We start from the raw sequence: 15,722 nt of genomic DNA, 5'->3' as shown, positions 1-15,722 counted from the left end.
TAATTGATAATGAAGTGGTGCTGCCTACAGCAATTATTATTGGTTTTCGTTCATCTCTGATCTCTCAGTGGAAGGCTGAGGATATAGTTTGTCATAAGGTTTTGACTATGTTAGGCAAGATTAGCTGAACAACTGGGCTGAGGGAATATGGTACTGGAGGAGGACTCTGTTGGGTGCCTTGATGGGATGAAGAATGAGGAGAGAGTGAGGACAAGCTCCTCTGACTTGGACTTGTCCAGAGGCATGGTGAATATTGTGGTGACTACCGTGAGTTCTGGGCCTTGAGGCTGAAATTGGACATGAGCTGTAATCCATTGGGACTCTGACTTGCTGCTGGATTTGCTGTAGGCTAAAGTGATGGCCAATGAAGAAAAGAAGTTTCAACAGCATATTCAGGCCCAACAGAAAAAAGAATTGAACAGTTTCCTGGAGTCTCAGAAGAGAGAATATAAACTCCGTAAAGAGCAGCTGAAAGAGGTAACTCATCTCCAATGAGAAATGTGTGATAGGGTGTGAGAGGGGTGAACACAGGAAAATAAGTGACACTGTTCACCACAGATCTTCCACAGGATTGCAGTGAGCTCTGCATTTCATGAGCAGAGTCCTGTGTCCACTCTATTTGCTTCATAACTTTGACCTTTGAGTAAGAGAATTTATTTATTTAGTTATCGGTACTCTTTGTCTTGTGAAAGTACAAACCTCTCCATTGGTTAATACTGCTTTTTAGACAGAAACATGCAAATTTGGTAATCCTAAGGAATGAAAAAAGGTAGTTTATGAAAGGTCTTGAAGATTTTTCTCATACATTGTTACAGGTAGTGGCTATTCCCTGCAGCAGTTAGTGAAGTTTCTTATCACTTAATGATATTCCTGTACAGGAGCAAGAGAACAGAGCAGTAAAGATGATCTGCATTTTTTGTAAGGAAAATACCTGTAAAGCACTATTAATTTTAATGGAGAAAGCTGTGTAATTATTTAATAATCATTGCATTTTAGTGAAACTTGAGATCTCTGCAAAATGCAGAGAAACTGTAGAATCAAACTTCCTGGTTCTTTTTTTTGGAGTGACTGAAACTGTAAGCACTATAAATAATTAAATAGTTCTTTCTAATAATGCTTAACCATCAACTTGTGTGACACAACTCAGGAACTTGCTCCAAAGGGAAATACTCCCAAAGATAGATATTTCCCAGGAGAAAAAAGGGCTAAAGAGCAGCAGAGCCAAGAAAGATCTAACAAAAACTACAGTAGTGTGGGCTCTTTATAATAACATAGAATCTTTTTCTAAGTGGGTAGTACATCACAGAGCACCTAGAAACACTGATGAAATACAGAGGAGTTCTGTCTCATACTTCAGTTAAAATGTATCACAACAAGTCTTAATTACTGCCTGGGCATCCCTAGTATGCAATTCAAGCAAGCAGAGTCTTTTGCCAAAGATACTTTAAGTTGTGTAGTAAAAATGTAGAAACTCTTAAGTTTTACCTGTGAACTTCTTGACATTGTTTTTGTGAGTTATGGCATCTCAGTGAGCAGCTCTGCCTTGATGAGTTACTCTAAAAGGGTATGTGCTCTGATCAAGCAAGATACAAAATTCTGATGCGCTTCATGTGGCTGGAGTTCTGTTTGAACAACAGGATGTCAATGCTTTCCTTCTGCCAGTCCTTTGGGAGCCTGTATTAATGTTTGCCAGGCAGTGTGGCAGTACCTCCAAGTGTTTTCAGTGTCAACCCCTCATTTTGACATTTTCAGCTAATATATAGGTCTGGAAACTCTGGACACAAACCAGTATTTTGGCCAGTGCAAAAAAAAAAGCTGTAGCTAAATCTGCTTCTCTGTGATTTGTCTCCTGGTACTTCCTTAGTGTTTCTTATGTGATGTGATGCATTTTGAAGAGGCTGAGATGGCACCAACCTTGAGAAGAGAGGGTAGAATATAGTTCAGTAGTTTATTAGTCAGGTCTGTCCAGTTCATGGCCAAGGAACTTAATGTAATTATTCCACGATTAATTACTTTGCGGTTATCAGGAGCTGAATGAAAACCAGAGCACTCCAAAGAAGGAGAAGCAGGAGTGGCTTTCCAAGCAGAAGGAGAATATCCAGCATTTCCAGGCAGAAGAAGAGGCCAACTTACTGAGGCGTCAGAGGCAGTACTTGGAGCTGGAGTGTCGCCGCTTCAAGAGACGGATGCTCCTGGGCCGCCATAACCTGGAGCAGGACCTGGTTCGGGAGGTAAGGGAACAGGCAGAGATGGGACCTGGATGCACCTGTGTGAAGTGCATCTCACAGGAGTACCTGCAATCCAACTCAAATCAAACAGAAGTGTTTGTTACCACATCTAAAGTGTTTTGATAGAACAGTGGTTGGATGATTTGCAGTGCCATCTGGTAATCCCTGTGGCATCCAATGTACAGGTTAATGCCCTTCTGCAGAAGAATTGTTAGGTCCAAAAAGTCATCAGACACAACAGTTAACAGAAAATGCTTACTGTGAATCCTGTTGAGCATCTAGAACAGGAAGAAGAAAAGTGAAACAAGGAAGGAAAAATTACCGGTGGCATTGCTGTCTGCTGCTGCTAAGACCAAGAAACTTTGTGGTCTGTCCTCAGATGCCTTCGAAAAAGAGAAATATCTTGCGAACAAAGTGAAATGTCACTTTGTCAACGGAAATCCAAGTAAGTACAAAGAACCTTATAATTCCCTCTGTCCTCCTGCTAGGAGCTAAACAAAAGGCAGACACAGAAGGACCTGGAGCACGCCATGCTGCTGCGTCAGCACGAGTCCATGCAGGAGCTGGAGTTCCGCCATCTCAGCACCATCCAGAAGATGCGCTGTGAGCTGATCCGGCTCCAGCACCAGACCGAGCTCACCAACCAGCTGGAGTACAACAAGCGCCGGGAGCGGGAGCTGCGGCGCAAGCACGTCATGGAGGTCCGGCAGCAGCCCAAGAGCCTGAAGGTACTAAGGGATGTAGGCACTCCAAAGGTACTAAGGGATATAGGATCTCTGGTGCAGGCTGGTGGTCCGTGGAAAAGTGGTCCATTACAACCTGTTTGCAGTGTAGGCAAGGCCAAGGTGACTGGAAGCTCGTTAACTTGAGGAGTACCATAGCTTTGGTGATCAGAGTTACACAGTATTGCAGGAAGACCACAGCAGCACTAGTCCCTCCTTTTCTTTGAAAAGCTCTTCTCAGCAGTGTCCCCTCCTCTCTGGTGTAGTTTAAAATACATTTATTTTTCGCACTGCACTTTTTTTCCCCCCCTCCTACACCATTTTCTGATCCTTCTCTCCCCCATATACAAAAATAAAATCAGTATTTCTGTAATGAAGTGGTGTAATTTAAAAACAAAACCCAAAAGCTTTGTGTTGCTGTGTGCATCAAAATGAACTGCACTCTAAGTCTTGGCTAACTTACCTGGTTAGTGTTTTTATATTAAAGCTGGCGTGGTGGTAAGTGGGGAGTGGGGAAGAAAGAGACACCAGCCAAGTGCAGTGTCCTCAGGAAGTTCCTGGCACTGACCTTTGCTGTGTGTTTCTCCTGGGTTTCTCATGCTGCCCTTGTAGCTGTGGTGGCTGACCAGAATTATGGGGCCTCTGTGATTGAGGCTTTCAGTGTTTTCATTTAAGCCTTCGCTTCATCCGAAGAAGTCCAGTGGTCTATTCTGAAGTGTCTGAGAAGGGAGTATAAAGCCTTTCACAAAGCTGCCTGGTACATTTCCTTTGAGGAGGCAGACTCCTCTCCACCCAGTGTTCAGCTGTGCCAGTAACAAAACGAGTGTATGGCATACTGAGCATGGGGTTTCTTTGTTATTCTACATCTTTGCTCTTCATGGTATTTTCCATCTGACTTAGTTTTCACCACCTGCAAGTTATCTTCTTACAGAGAAAATAACCAACTTGAAAACAGAACTTCAGAAAAGAAAAAATTGTACCTGATTTGTCAATATTAGAATAATATTAAATAGTGAGAACCTGGCTTGTGAGAACAAGGGACCATCTGATGACTGTTGAGAATCTCCAAGGATATAGTGTATAAATAGCAGATGACTTCACAGGGAAGCTGTGCTGCACTCTGAGCTGAATAAAACTGAAGCAGCTGTATTAGGTTGATCCTTCTGAGATTAGCATGAATGAGTTCTGCCTCCCCAAGGTGATGTGATGCAAACACGAGTGGGCAGCATGTCCATTCTCCTTCCCTGGCTGCTGCCAGGATCTGTGGTACTTCTGTGCTGCAGAACCCTGCAGGGGCTTGGCTGCCCTCTCACCTCTGCAGACTCTCCAGCCCCTTCCCTTTTCCAGGGAGGACAGGGCTGGAGGGTTTTGCAGGGAGCATGGAAATCTTGCACTTTGCTTTGCATGGCTGTTCTGTGATTAGTGAAGGATTTCAGGCTTGAGCTGTCAATCTTGCACCTTTGCATACATGCAGTGCTAACAGTGCAGCCTGTGGACAACCGTTGGGTTTGTAACACAATCCCCTCTTTATCGAGGCTGTTCTCCAGCATTAACTCCTTCTCCTTCTTCTGACTAATGCAGGCGAGTATTCTTAATTGAATAGATAATTTGACCATTTGTTCATTTTCTCTCCCCAGCAACAGTTTTCCCTCAAGGGCACATTTCAGGCTTTCCCTTTGTTATTTAGTGAGGCCCTTTGTCCTGGAAGCAGGTTTTTAACGGTCAGTGTCTGTTCTATGACAGCACCAGAAGGACCCATAACTAGAATTCACCCTTCAGTGAAAACGGCTGTTATTATTTCGAGTGTGTTAATTGTGATGCAAATACCGTCTTGCTGGTATTTCACAATACTAGGTCAAAATGATCTTGTCAGAAGTCTGACTGGAAATCTTACCCCTCCCTTCTGTTTCCTGTTGTTAAAGCCTCTGGACTGGGAGGCTGTAAACAGTCTGGTGTCCAAGCAAGACTTCACAGAAAATTAAGACAAAATAGGTTGATAGTGTGTTTTGCTATGACCAGGTCCCTGATGGGAATGTGCAACCTCCTGACACTTCCCTTAAGGGCAGCAAGAAACAACCTTAAAGGTTTCCTGGAAGGAAATAACTTTCTGTGAAATTTAGAAAGGTTAAAAGTGATGCATTCCTCTTCATGATACATGTTTTGATTTGAATGAAACCCATCTTTGTCCTGTTCTCTGCATCAGGTTAGCAAAACGTTGCTGTTTTATGCAGCAAAGTGTGCTTGGGCTGGCTGTGATGTTTGATCCCACTGCACCTTTTGAGGTGGCTGCAGGTGCTGTGCAGCCCTTGCCAGCTGAGCTCTGAGTTAGTGCCAGGAGTAGGCAGTGGAGGGGCTGATGTGGCCATGCACAGAGATCTGCCTCACTGGTTCAGATCCCAGAGCTCCTCCAACTTACTCCAACAGGAATCTTTTCCTGTGCTCTGTTTTTGCCTTTAGTGCTTCAGTATTTGGCATGATGCCTAACAATGAGAAGGCCCTCATGTTTGATTTTAGTGATTTGTGTTTATTTATTTATTTGTTCTTACCATGATGAACTTGACCATGTTAATCTCGCAGTTAACCATTGTCACTTACCACTTCTGGGTTTTGCTTTGTTGGAAGTATCTCAGCCAGCCATCCCATAGAAAGATACAGAGAACTCCAGAACACCCTCCTTTTCAGTATCTTGAAACACTTAGTAGATGTTAACCCTCACAAGCTTCTCTGGAGACAGGTAAAACAAAAAAAAATTCATCAAGGTCATACAGCAAAACTGGATCCCAATACCTTTCCAGGACTGGTGTCTCCCAGCCCTGTGTGCAATCACAGCTATGTCTCTAAACAATACAGAGATGTTAGCCAGTGCAAAGGGAGGAAACCTCCATCTCCAGTAAGCCTCCAGTGATACTGAGGAATTGTTTTGTTTGTTAGACCAGCACAATACTACTGTTTTGTGGTGTACAAGCACCTAGTCTTGTTTGGGTTTCTCTGTGAAAACCAGGCTCATAATATCAAGGGTTAGAATACATCTTATATTCACCAAACCCTCAATGGAAAAAGCGTTGTTCTTTTTTCTTATCCTTTCCCATGCACCAGATCTGCTTCTTTTCATAACATTAAGTATTGTTCATATATATGTGCCATACAAGCACAGTTGTGTAAGTATGGCTTTTGGTGCTAATAAATATTAGTCCTGTCCCTCAAGAACTTTTCTTGAAAAGCAACACCCAGGACTGGATCCAGTCCAGTGGCAAATGTGAGGCTCTTTGTGCAGAGACAGCTGTATTTAGGCTGGAGCTTTGTTATAAAAGTGTCTGTATTGTAATTGTTTCGCACAGTAGCAGTGTCAAAGCAGCTGCAGCAGTAGTCATTGCCTCTTGTGTATTTTGCTTCCCTCCTTGCACTGTAGATGTTAATATACATTTGTGGATTCTTGAACTCATATCCTTAATGTAATCCTAAATATCCATTTGAATGGATATTTTGCTCATTTGAAACATGCTGGTTTTTTCTTTGTGTCCCCTCCATCTTTCCAGTCAAAAGAACTACAGATAAAGAAGCAGTTTCAGGATACATGCAAGATCCAAACCAGACAGTACAAAGCACTGAGAAACCATCTGCTGGAGACCACGCCAAAGAGTGAACATAAAGCTGTCCTCAAACGGCTCAAGGAGGAGCAGACCCGGAAGCTGGCTATCCTGGCTGAGCAGTATGATCACAGCATTAATGAAATGCTCTCTACACAAGCTGTGAGTCGCCTCTGAGGGACCCAGGGTTCCTCAGCCAAAGAGGGATGTTTGCATTTTAACCGCTCTGTATCCTGACAGCAGGCTTTCTGCTTCCTCGCTGCACATGCCATTCCCTGCACAGTCCTTCCTCTGTGTTTAGAAAGCAGAGTTCATACCCAGAGGAAGGACACACCACCCCCTCCAGGCAGGCTGAAGCTGAAGCTGCTGTTGTAGAGATGCAAAGTGATGCATCTGTGTGGCCAGAGGACTGCTTTTGCATGAAATGTGGCAACATAAGCATCCCTGTTAGAGCATCATTACATAGTGTGCAACTGGCTGTCTTAACTCATTTAGATTTTGATTTGTTGATGATACCAACCCAAGCATGTGCCCCTGGTAGAAGATGCTCATTGAGTCATGGAGGAGTCCACAGTTTTGACTGTAAACCTGAGGTCAAAGTGTTGTGAAAGTTCTGTGATTCCTTCTTTAAGAGATTCCTTCTTTAAGGAGTGAACACATGAGCAATGCTTCAAATCCTTGCTACAGCTGAATGTGCACTTTTCTTTGCAATTCTTGCATATTGCATCCTGCTCATATCACTTTTTGCACAAATTTAACGCTGTGAGGCAGGGTAGCTGGCTTCATTTATGATGGGAAGGTTAAAAGTTCAGTATCATATTGCTTTTAGGTTTATTTCATTATATCCTTGTGCCCAAAGTCCTGCATTGGCAGGACTGTGGACTTAAGTCTCCTGGGTAGAGGTAATTGGTTAATCCAGTTGAATAGAGCAAGAGAGCTTCTCTTTGCCTCTAGCAAAAGGAGAGCTGAGGATGTTTGCACCTCCAGCAGTCTGGTCTCTGCAGTGTGGATCGTGGTTCCTGAGGCGCCACTGCTCATCAGCATCACTTGCATCAGTGCTGTGGGCTCACTGTCACCAGTCTTTGTCACTATAGGTCCTCTGTTCAGCGAAGTGAAGTACAATAGAGACCAATTGTATTGCTAAGAAAACAATGTCCCAACCCATTCTCCCCCTCCCCGCGATCCTCCCCTGGAGTGTCAGCGGTGGTTACCCCATGGTGAAACGTCTCCATTGTCTGTCTTTCCCAGCTGCGTTTGGATGAGGCACAGGAAGCAGAGTGCCAGGTTCTGAAGATGCAGCTGCAGCAAGAATTGGAGCTGCTGAATGCATATCAGAGTAAAATCAAGATGCAGGCAGAAGCCCAGCATGATCGGGAGCTGCGTGATCTTGAGCAGAGGGTGTCCCTCCGCCGGGCCCTCCTGGAGCAGAAGGTAAAGTGAGCATGGGAGCATCCTAAGCACACTCCATATTTCAGATCTTAAATTCCGCTTATTAGTGAAAGAGAAGCTGCTCTTACTTCACTGTATATAGTAACACAGATCATTTGGGTGTTTGTCTCTCTGGGGTTGAAAGCTCAGTGACACATAGACTAAACTTTCTGCCAGCTCAGCCCTCCTGTGTGAGCAGCTTCTGGCTGGAATAGAGCTGCCTGAAGTGTGCCAGAGGGGACTGTGCCTCTCTGGGCAGAAGGGAAAGAACTCTGTCTCTGAGCTGGAGATTGGCTTCCCTGGCCCAGCAGAGAGGAGACCTAAACCTAAAGCTGGGGGCTGCAGTTTCCCTATGAAATTATCTGTCTTATGAGCAAACTCAAGGAGCCAAAGCCACAGACATGGGGCACCTGCTGCTCCCCAGATCTCAGCTTGTAGTTGGCTATGTGTATTCAGGTGCCCCTTGTTGAAGTTTGCTTTTCTGTGCAGTGCCAGATGTGTGTGAAAAATTATGAGTGGTCTACACAGACCAAGAGAAGGAAAATGCACCAAAAACTGGTGGAAGGAAATAGACTGTCAGCCTTCCTCCTGCAGTTGTTTTCCCTTGGACTTGCCCTATAGGTGTCAGCCATTGCCGTTCACACAACAGTTCCCAATTTTGTTCATCGGCGAGTGTTAAATTAGGGCAGTTACTCTGTGGCCTCGAGGTTCTTTATGCTGAAATTCTTCCAGGGGCTAGCAGATGGATGCTGGGGTAGTCCACAGAGCGCTGCTCCACCTTACGGCCAGCCGAGGGAGCACCCCCGAGGAGGCAGCACAGCCCTGTCGGGCTTTGGTCTTCTGCAGGGAGACAGTTGCTCTCAGAAAATAGATTAATTTGTGAAAGCAGAGTTCCAGTGTGTCACTCGCGTGCAATAGCTGCCTTTAGATACCACTGCTGGTTATTTTGGTCCCAGCTCCTGTCACAGCCTGGCACGGGTATGGATTTATCTGGAGATGCATTGCCCTCTGGTGGCATGAGCTCATGCTCAGGGAGGAAGTGCCACAGTGAGCCAGTGCTCCCTGCTCTGTGGGAGCAGCATATATTGCAGATAGTGTTAGAAGCTGCAGCGAGGCCAGCAACTCAAAGATGCTGTAGAAGTCTACCATTGTGTACCAGGATTGAAGTCTCTGTGCATGGAAAACCCCTGTGGAGGATTTGGCATCAGTAACAGGGATAGGAAGCTTAGCAATACTATTTCACAGAGAGGAAAAACAGATAAAAATATCTCCTAGCATAATTTTCTCTATGTTTGTGTCCCTGTGTTGCCTAAGAAGAGCAAAAAAAATTGGTGGTGCTTCAGCTTTCATAGGTTCCTCTAGCAATATGTGCAGTTTTGGCACATGAAAATCACAAGTCATGCACCAGCAATGAGACCTTGGTGGGGTTCCAGTCTCTTGGCAGTGACTCAAGGGAAAACATATGGGTCCAGAGGCAGACACGTCGTTCTTTTACAGGGGTATTTTTTGGGAGGAGAGGTGATATTCTATTTTTGTAAGAACTAAGAGTTGCGAGTGTTCTGGTGTGGGTCCCTCAGCGATGTCACCTGGTGTTTGCTGGCATGTGCTAACTGAAACTGGCAGCCAGAGAAAGGGCAGGTATGTGCACAAGATGAATGTCTGCATTTATATGCACAAATAAATGTGTAGCCTGTGGCAAAGTCAGTCCCTGGTGTTCAATTATAAACCAGATTCCAGAAGTTAGTGTATGCTTAGAAATCGGCTTCCTTTTCAGCAGGCTGCTCTTTACTTTTGGTGGTGCCCATCACCATAACTCACCAGAGCATGCGTGTCATGTCCAACCCTGGAGTAAGGAGGGAGTAGCCAAGCCCCACTGAACATGTGAAATGTTGTTTGTGTTGCACCAGCAATGAGCATGTCCCAAGAGTGTCTTTTTTAAAAGAGTTCAGATTTAGTCATTTCCTTCCCACATGGCTCAGACACTTGATTTGCAGAGTGGTTTGAGTGATGTCACTTTAACAAAGTGTCAGGCCTTTCAGTGAAGTTCAGTTGCAGCAAGTCCTGCGTGTAACACTGTCACTGAGACTGAAAACAGTGGCATGCTGAAGACACTGAAAAATGAGGATTTACTTAGCTAGCAGGACAGGGGAAAAACAAGTAGAACATTTTAAAGAGCTAATGTTAGAGAAGGCACCTTCTTCCTCTGCTGCCTTTGTGGCTTTCAGCAGGAATAGTGAGCAGGGCTGCTCAGTGCAGAGTCTGTCACTCACTTAGAGTAACAGGCAAATGGAGAAGGAGTTTCTGAAAGCCCCAAATGGCTCAGGAGATGACTCATGCTGGAGCAGATTGTTTCCTCAATTCCAGATGAAATTGCTTTGCATATTCCCTGACTCAGGCAAGAGAATGCTTACAAGTACAAGGCTCTGCCTGGTTCCTTCAGCACAGACCTAGATAACACCTCTTGGCCATGTTGCTGCTGACAGCAGGGAGATGCAGTGAGCTGTGCTAAAAGTCTTGGCTGCTGCTTTTTCCCCATTTGGTCTTTTTCACTGAGGCCAAAAGAAGCTTTTTCAGTGCTAGCAAGAAGATAATGGGTTTTGGTTCTCCACCTAACTGCAAAGATTTCAATAAGAAAGGCTTTCATCCCTGTCTGATGGGTGTCAGGAGGCTGTAGTCCTGTGTTTTCAGTACTTGGAGTGCTGATCCCAGTGCCCCTAACAAAGCAGTCTTGGAAAACAATTTGGGACAGTGTTATGGGGGAGAAATTGGAGTTGCCAGCTTGCATATCATCTAGCTAATAATCTGCCACACAACTCAAACAGCACTGCCTATGTCCTTCAGCCACACACCCCAGAGAAAGTATCAGGGTAGTGAAATATGAGAAAACCAAATTAGGAAGACAGGAGGTGATAAATAAATGAGCTAAGAAAATCTGGCCAGTGAACTTTAGAGAGGAAGCTGAATGTGGGCTTGTGCATTGAGTCCTGGAGAAAACAGCAGTCATCATCATAATCATCATCAGATTCAGCTAGAAACAGTGAAGGTCATCCTGAGCTGTGTTAGCAGGCTGTACCTGAAGGTGCTTTCCCAGTAGGTTTCTATGGAGCAGTAGACTTGGCTGCATCTTAAAAGATGAATCTATGTCAAGCTGTTGGTATCAGTGCAAACTTCAGATTTGATTTGTGTATCCATCAGGGAGCAGGGACCAACACCCTCCAACTGGTGCTCACCATGCTTTGGCCTGTGTGAGTCTTTGAGACTTAACCCTTAAAAAATTCACCTTTTTGTATTTGGAACAGACTGCATGTCCATGGACATCTGATCTAGAGCCAGTTTCCTGCACAAACACAAGGAGAAAGTCACTCAGTAGCTGTTACAGGTCCTCCAGAGGCTGTGCCTGTCCTACTGCTACAGACTGTCTCTTTTTTTCCTTCCTAGATTGAGGAGGAGATGCTGGCGTTGCAGAACGAGCGCACCGAGCGGATACGAAGCCTGCTGGAGCGTCAAGCTCGCGAGATCGAAGCCTTTGACTCAGAAAGCATGAGGCTAGGTTTTAGTAATATGGTTCTTTCTAATCTCTCCCCCGAGGCGTTCAGCCACAGCTACCCGGGAGCTTCTGGCTGGTCCCACAATCCTACTGGGGGTGCAGGACCTCACTGGGGTCATCCCATGGGTGGCCCACCACAAGCTTGGGGCCATCCAATGCAAGGTGGACCCCAGCCATGGGGTCACCCCTCGGGGCCCATGCAGGGGGTACCTCGAAGTAGTGCTATAGGGGTCCGCAACAGCCCCCAGGCTCTGAGGCGGACAGCTTCTGGGGGACGGACGGAGCAGGGCATGAGCAGGAGCACAAGTGTTACTTCACAAATATCCAATGGTTCACACATGTCTTATACATAACTTAAACAATAACTGAGGGTGGCAATTCCACTGGAGCTGTCTGCCAACAGAAACTGCCTACAGACACCAGCCCAGCAGCCTCCTCAGTGCGGTGCTGACGTGTGGAAGCTGGGTGCACATGGAATATTGTATTCATTTTGTAAAGCATTACGTTTTGTGTTTACTAACTGGGATGTCATAGTATTTGGCTGCAGGGTTTGGGGGGTGGTTTTTGGATTTTTGTTTTGTTGTTGGTTTTCTTGTTTGTTTGGTTTTTTTTTACTTTTTGGAGGGGTCTTGGGAGAGCATCTGAGAAATATATGCAATTAGTCAGAAGAGTTGGCTGGTGGTCATCACACTGACAGGACAGAAGGGCCTCAGACTGCCCTCATCGTATCATCCATGTAGGAAGTCTGAGGGAGAATGGAGACCTCCTCCCATGTCCATAAATTTCGATCTGCCACCCTGCAAAAACCAGGCGAGCTGCCTTTAAATCAACATCCAGGGGAGGAACAGCTGGATCATCTGTTCCATTTTTATTTGTCATTAAATTGGATAAATTTCTAGGGTATTGTCTCTGCCAAGAGGCATTTTCAAAGAGTTGTAGGTGAGGAAGAAGGTGAGAAGAAAGGCCAAGAGACACCAGGGCTCAACAGGGCCCTTCTACCCAAGTGCCCGCTCCGTGTCGTGTAAGAAGTGATGTTCTCTCAGAAGGCACTGGTCAGCTTCCCGAGAACTCTGTACGTAAACCTGTCTGGAGGGAACAGGCTAGGAATGTTTGAAATTGTCTGTCTGCTTTGGCACTCCCTGACTGTGCTGCTGGTAGCTCAGATGAGGTTGGGCAGAGGAGCGTAAGTAATGCACTTGTACAGCTAATACTGTGACATCTCATTTTAGCTAAGCATCAGAATAATTCTTGGAGCCCAGCGTAGTCGTTTTTGCTCCATTCAGAAATGTTTAGACTTTCAGCCAATCAGTCTCAAATGCCAGAGGTGTTTTGAAGGATGCCATAGTCACAAAATGCCATTGATCGGGTTTTTCATTATTACACTACATCCACCAATTTATTACCTTTTTGGCTTGTTGCAATTTCCTGTTTACATGTAGCGTGTAGCCAACTGTTGAAATGTTTAGTTGCCATGGTGTACCAGGAGGAGCTGAGCCAATGACTCTTTCCCAGCTGATGACTAACCCACATCACCACTGTAGATCTTGCTGCATGTGAGGCTCCTTTTTTATTATTTTCTTTGCTGCAATACTTTACAACTTCTACAGTCCCTTGAGATGCTGTGATATTTTGGCAGCGTATCACACCATGTGAGAAGGCACTACTTCCAGAGGGCTCATTGGAGCTGCTGTACTACTGAAAGGAAGCAGAGGAGGTTGTGAAATCCATACAGTGATAAAAGGTCAGGGAGTCTCATAACTGAACGACTTTGTGGCATTGTATCATCCTTTAGTTCTGGGAACCAGAGATGCCCCCATGCTCTCGTGCCGGTGCCAGGACGGTCTGGGTCAGCCAGGATTGTGGGAAGAGCAGGTAGATAAAGTTTGGTTTGATGCAAAGATTTCCATCTTGGGGACTGACCAGCCAGGGTTCATTGTAAATGCTTTTCCTTGCACACTAATCATCTTGAAGAAAACACTAGCTGCTAACTCTAGGATTTGCCTTTAATATGTTTATAGGGCTCAAAAGCGAGGTTTTCCGAATGTGTTTGTCCATGTGACATATTTATATAGTAAATAGTGTCTCGCTGCTGTTCAGTACTTGACAGGGCGGCTTTCTTTCATTAGCTAAATTAACATCCACTCCCAGTCCTTAACTCTGCCAGTGTCCAGTGAATCCAGCTGGGATTTCTAGCATCTTGATGTTGCGTATCACTCTAATTGAATATGGAAACTCTACCAAAACGTGTTTGAGCAGTCCTTTAGTAAGGAGTTTTGTAGTACTGACAGTTGGCAGAAGCCTGGGATGAGGTGTGGGTCCCATGGAAGTGCCTCTGGATGCTCCTGGGGGCAAGTGGTGACTGAACTGTCCTGTCCTTTCCTCTGCTATGTTTTTATGTGGAATTGGACATTTTGGGGTCACTCCTTTGTATTGCAGTGTTGTTGAAATGCAGCAAAACTCATTTAGGAAACGTACCTGTGTTTTCCTTGGTTTGGAAGGAGAGAAAAAACCAAAATGAAAGGCCAAAATTGTATTGGGTTTCACCATGTGAGTGTGGAGGGTGTGCCCAGACCATGGTGCTAACACAGCATTTTGAGTTCAGCTCCTCTATCCCAGACAGCAGCAGCTACAGCGGGGACAGGCTATACCTGCAAGTTCAGTGGGTTCATTCTTCTGCTTCTGTTACGGTTTGAATTTGGTCAAAGTCTCTGGCTTAAATTGAGCTACTTCAACAGAATTCTCTCAACACATCTCTTTGTGTAATGTCAAGCATGACTGAATGCTGAATCCAGATGATGGCTATCCCATATTGGCTTTTTTGTATTCAAAAAGAATTGTGTAGTAACCATTTTTACATGTATATCATGTGCAGACCTGGACTATTCCAACAAGTTAATATTTTAATTAAAATAGTTTGCAAAAACTGATTCAGATCAACTGGTCTAAATGTGTGTGTCCCTGCGTGTATGTGGTGGAAGAAAAGCTGTCCCAAAACTGCCTGATCTCAAAAGGAAGCACCTCATTACACAGATGTAGCCAGAGGAACCCAGGGTCAGGCTGTGCCTTGGTGGTATTTGAGGAGGCCCTTGGTGCTGAGAATTTTAATGTATCTCAGGTTTATTTCTGAGATACATGAACAACTGTGCACTAGAGAGATGCAAACACTCTCTGAATCAGTTTGCAAACTCTTATTTTTGGAGGTAAAGTGTTTTAAAAAGTGAGGCCAATTGCTCCATGTTGCGTTCATTGCAGTCATGCCCTAACTTTGGTTTTAAAATTACTGTAATCTGTAAATTGTGGAAACTACTCCAGTACCTCAGCAAAGATGTTCTCTTGCATCTCTTATGTTCATATTTAACACTGGGGAACTCTTCTGTGTGGACTACTTTGCAGAATTTATTGCAGTATTTTCAAATCACCAGCTTGACCCCTGAAATCTCTTTTCTGTGGTTATTTTTCTCTCCTCTCTGCAAAGACCTGAAGTTCTGGTGTAGCTTAGCCCAGAGATGGAAAAAACAGTAGCCAGCATTTTTACCTCTTTCTGATTCAAATTTCCTTTGATTTTACTTAAAATCAGTGAAAGGGACCACATTTTCCTTGTTTTCCATGGTCCCAGGGAGCCAGCAGCCACCTCTCCCTTCCATGTTGAATGTTACATGCATTCTTCCTAGGATGCAGCACTGAAATGGAGGCCACAGCTCTGTTTCACCTGCATTCCCTCCAAGCCTGTGAGCTTCAAAGAGGTTGAACAATTAAATACATGGTGTGATACCTAACTTCCCACAGAAAAATTCCCTGCAGCCATTACTTGCCTGGCTTGGGGCCAGGTTGGCATTGCTCTGTGTCCCACCCAGTCCTCCTGCACCAGAAGAACGGGCACTGCACACTTGCTGTGACCTACACAGGGTTGCAGCTGGGGTGGTCCTGGGGCTGTGCTGTTGTTTAAACCCCCAGGACCCCTCGCCTCCAGGCTTCCCAGCCCCTTGACCCTGCTTATGTGCCATTTCTTGAGAGGCAATAAATCCTATCGTACCACTGTCTACCATTACTCTGTTCAATACGCACATCTCTCTGGATATATATATGGTATCTCATTTGTATATATTTATATACTCTGTATGTACGTGTGTGTGGGTATAGGTGCACACACACCTCATGCTGTGCATTTCTGTCAGGGCACTTCAGTTCTACTGTTCTTTAGCGCTCTTGT

General features: G+C 45.0%; 1 protein-coding gene across 1 annotated transcript in view; it reads left to right on the top strand.

The window, feature by feature from the left end:
* Positions 1-14,439, top strand: part of TAOK1 (TAO kinase 1) — a 63,174-nt gene extending 48,735 nt beyond the window's left edge. Inside the window, exons 15-20 of the mRNA XM_005525769.3 lie at positions 349-477; positions 2,028-2,231; positions 2,717-2,956; positions 6,487-6,699; positions 7,786-7,968; positions 11,404-14,439. Coding sequence (XP_005525826.1) covers positions 349-477; positions 2,028-2,231; positions 2,717-2,956; positions 6,487-6,699; positions 7,786-7,968; positions 11,404-11,865 — 1,431 coding nt within the window. The 3' untranslated portion in view covers positions 11,866-14,439. The remainder of the gene's footprint in view (positions 1-348; positions 478-2,027; positions 2,232-2,716; positions 2,957-6,486; positions 6,700-7,785; positions 7,969-11,403) is intronic.
* Positions 14,440-15,722: the final 1,283 nt, after the last annotated feature.

The sequence above is a fragment of the Pseudopodoces humilis genome, chromosome 23 (genome assembly GCF_049639895.1).
Source record: "Pseudopodoces humilis isolate 2021_Gansu_Grassland_sample_001 chromosome 23, ASM4963989v1, whole genome shotgun sequence".
NCBI classification, from domain to species: Eukaryota; Metazoa; Chordata; class Aves; order Passeriformes; family Paridae; genus Pseudopodoces; species Pseudopodoces humilis.
This window is presented reverse-complemented; position numbering and strand designations above follow the sequence as displayed.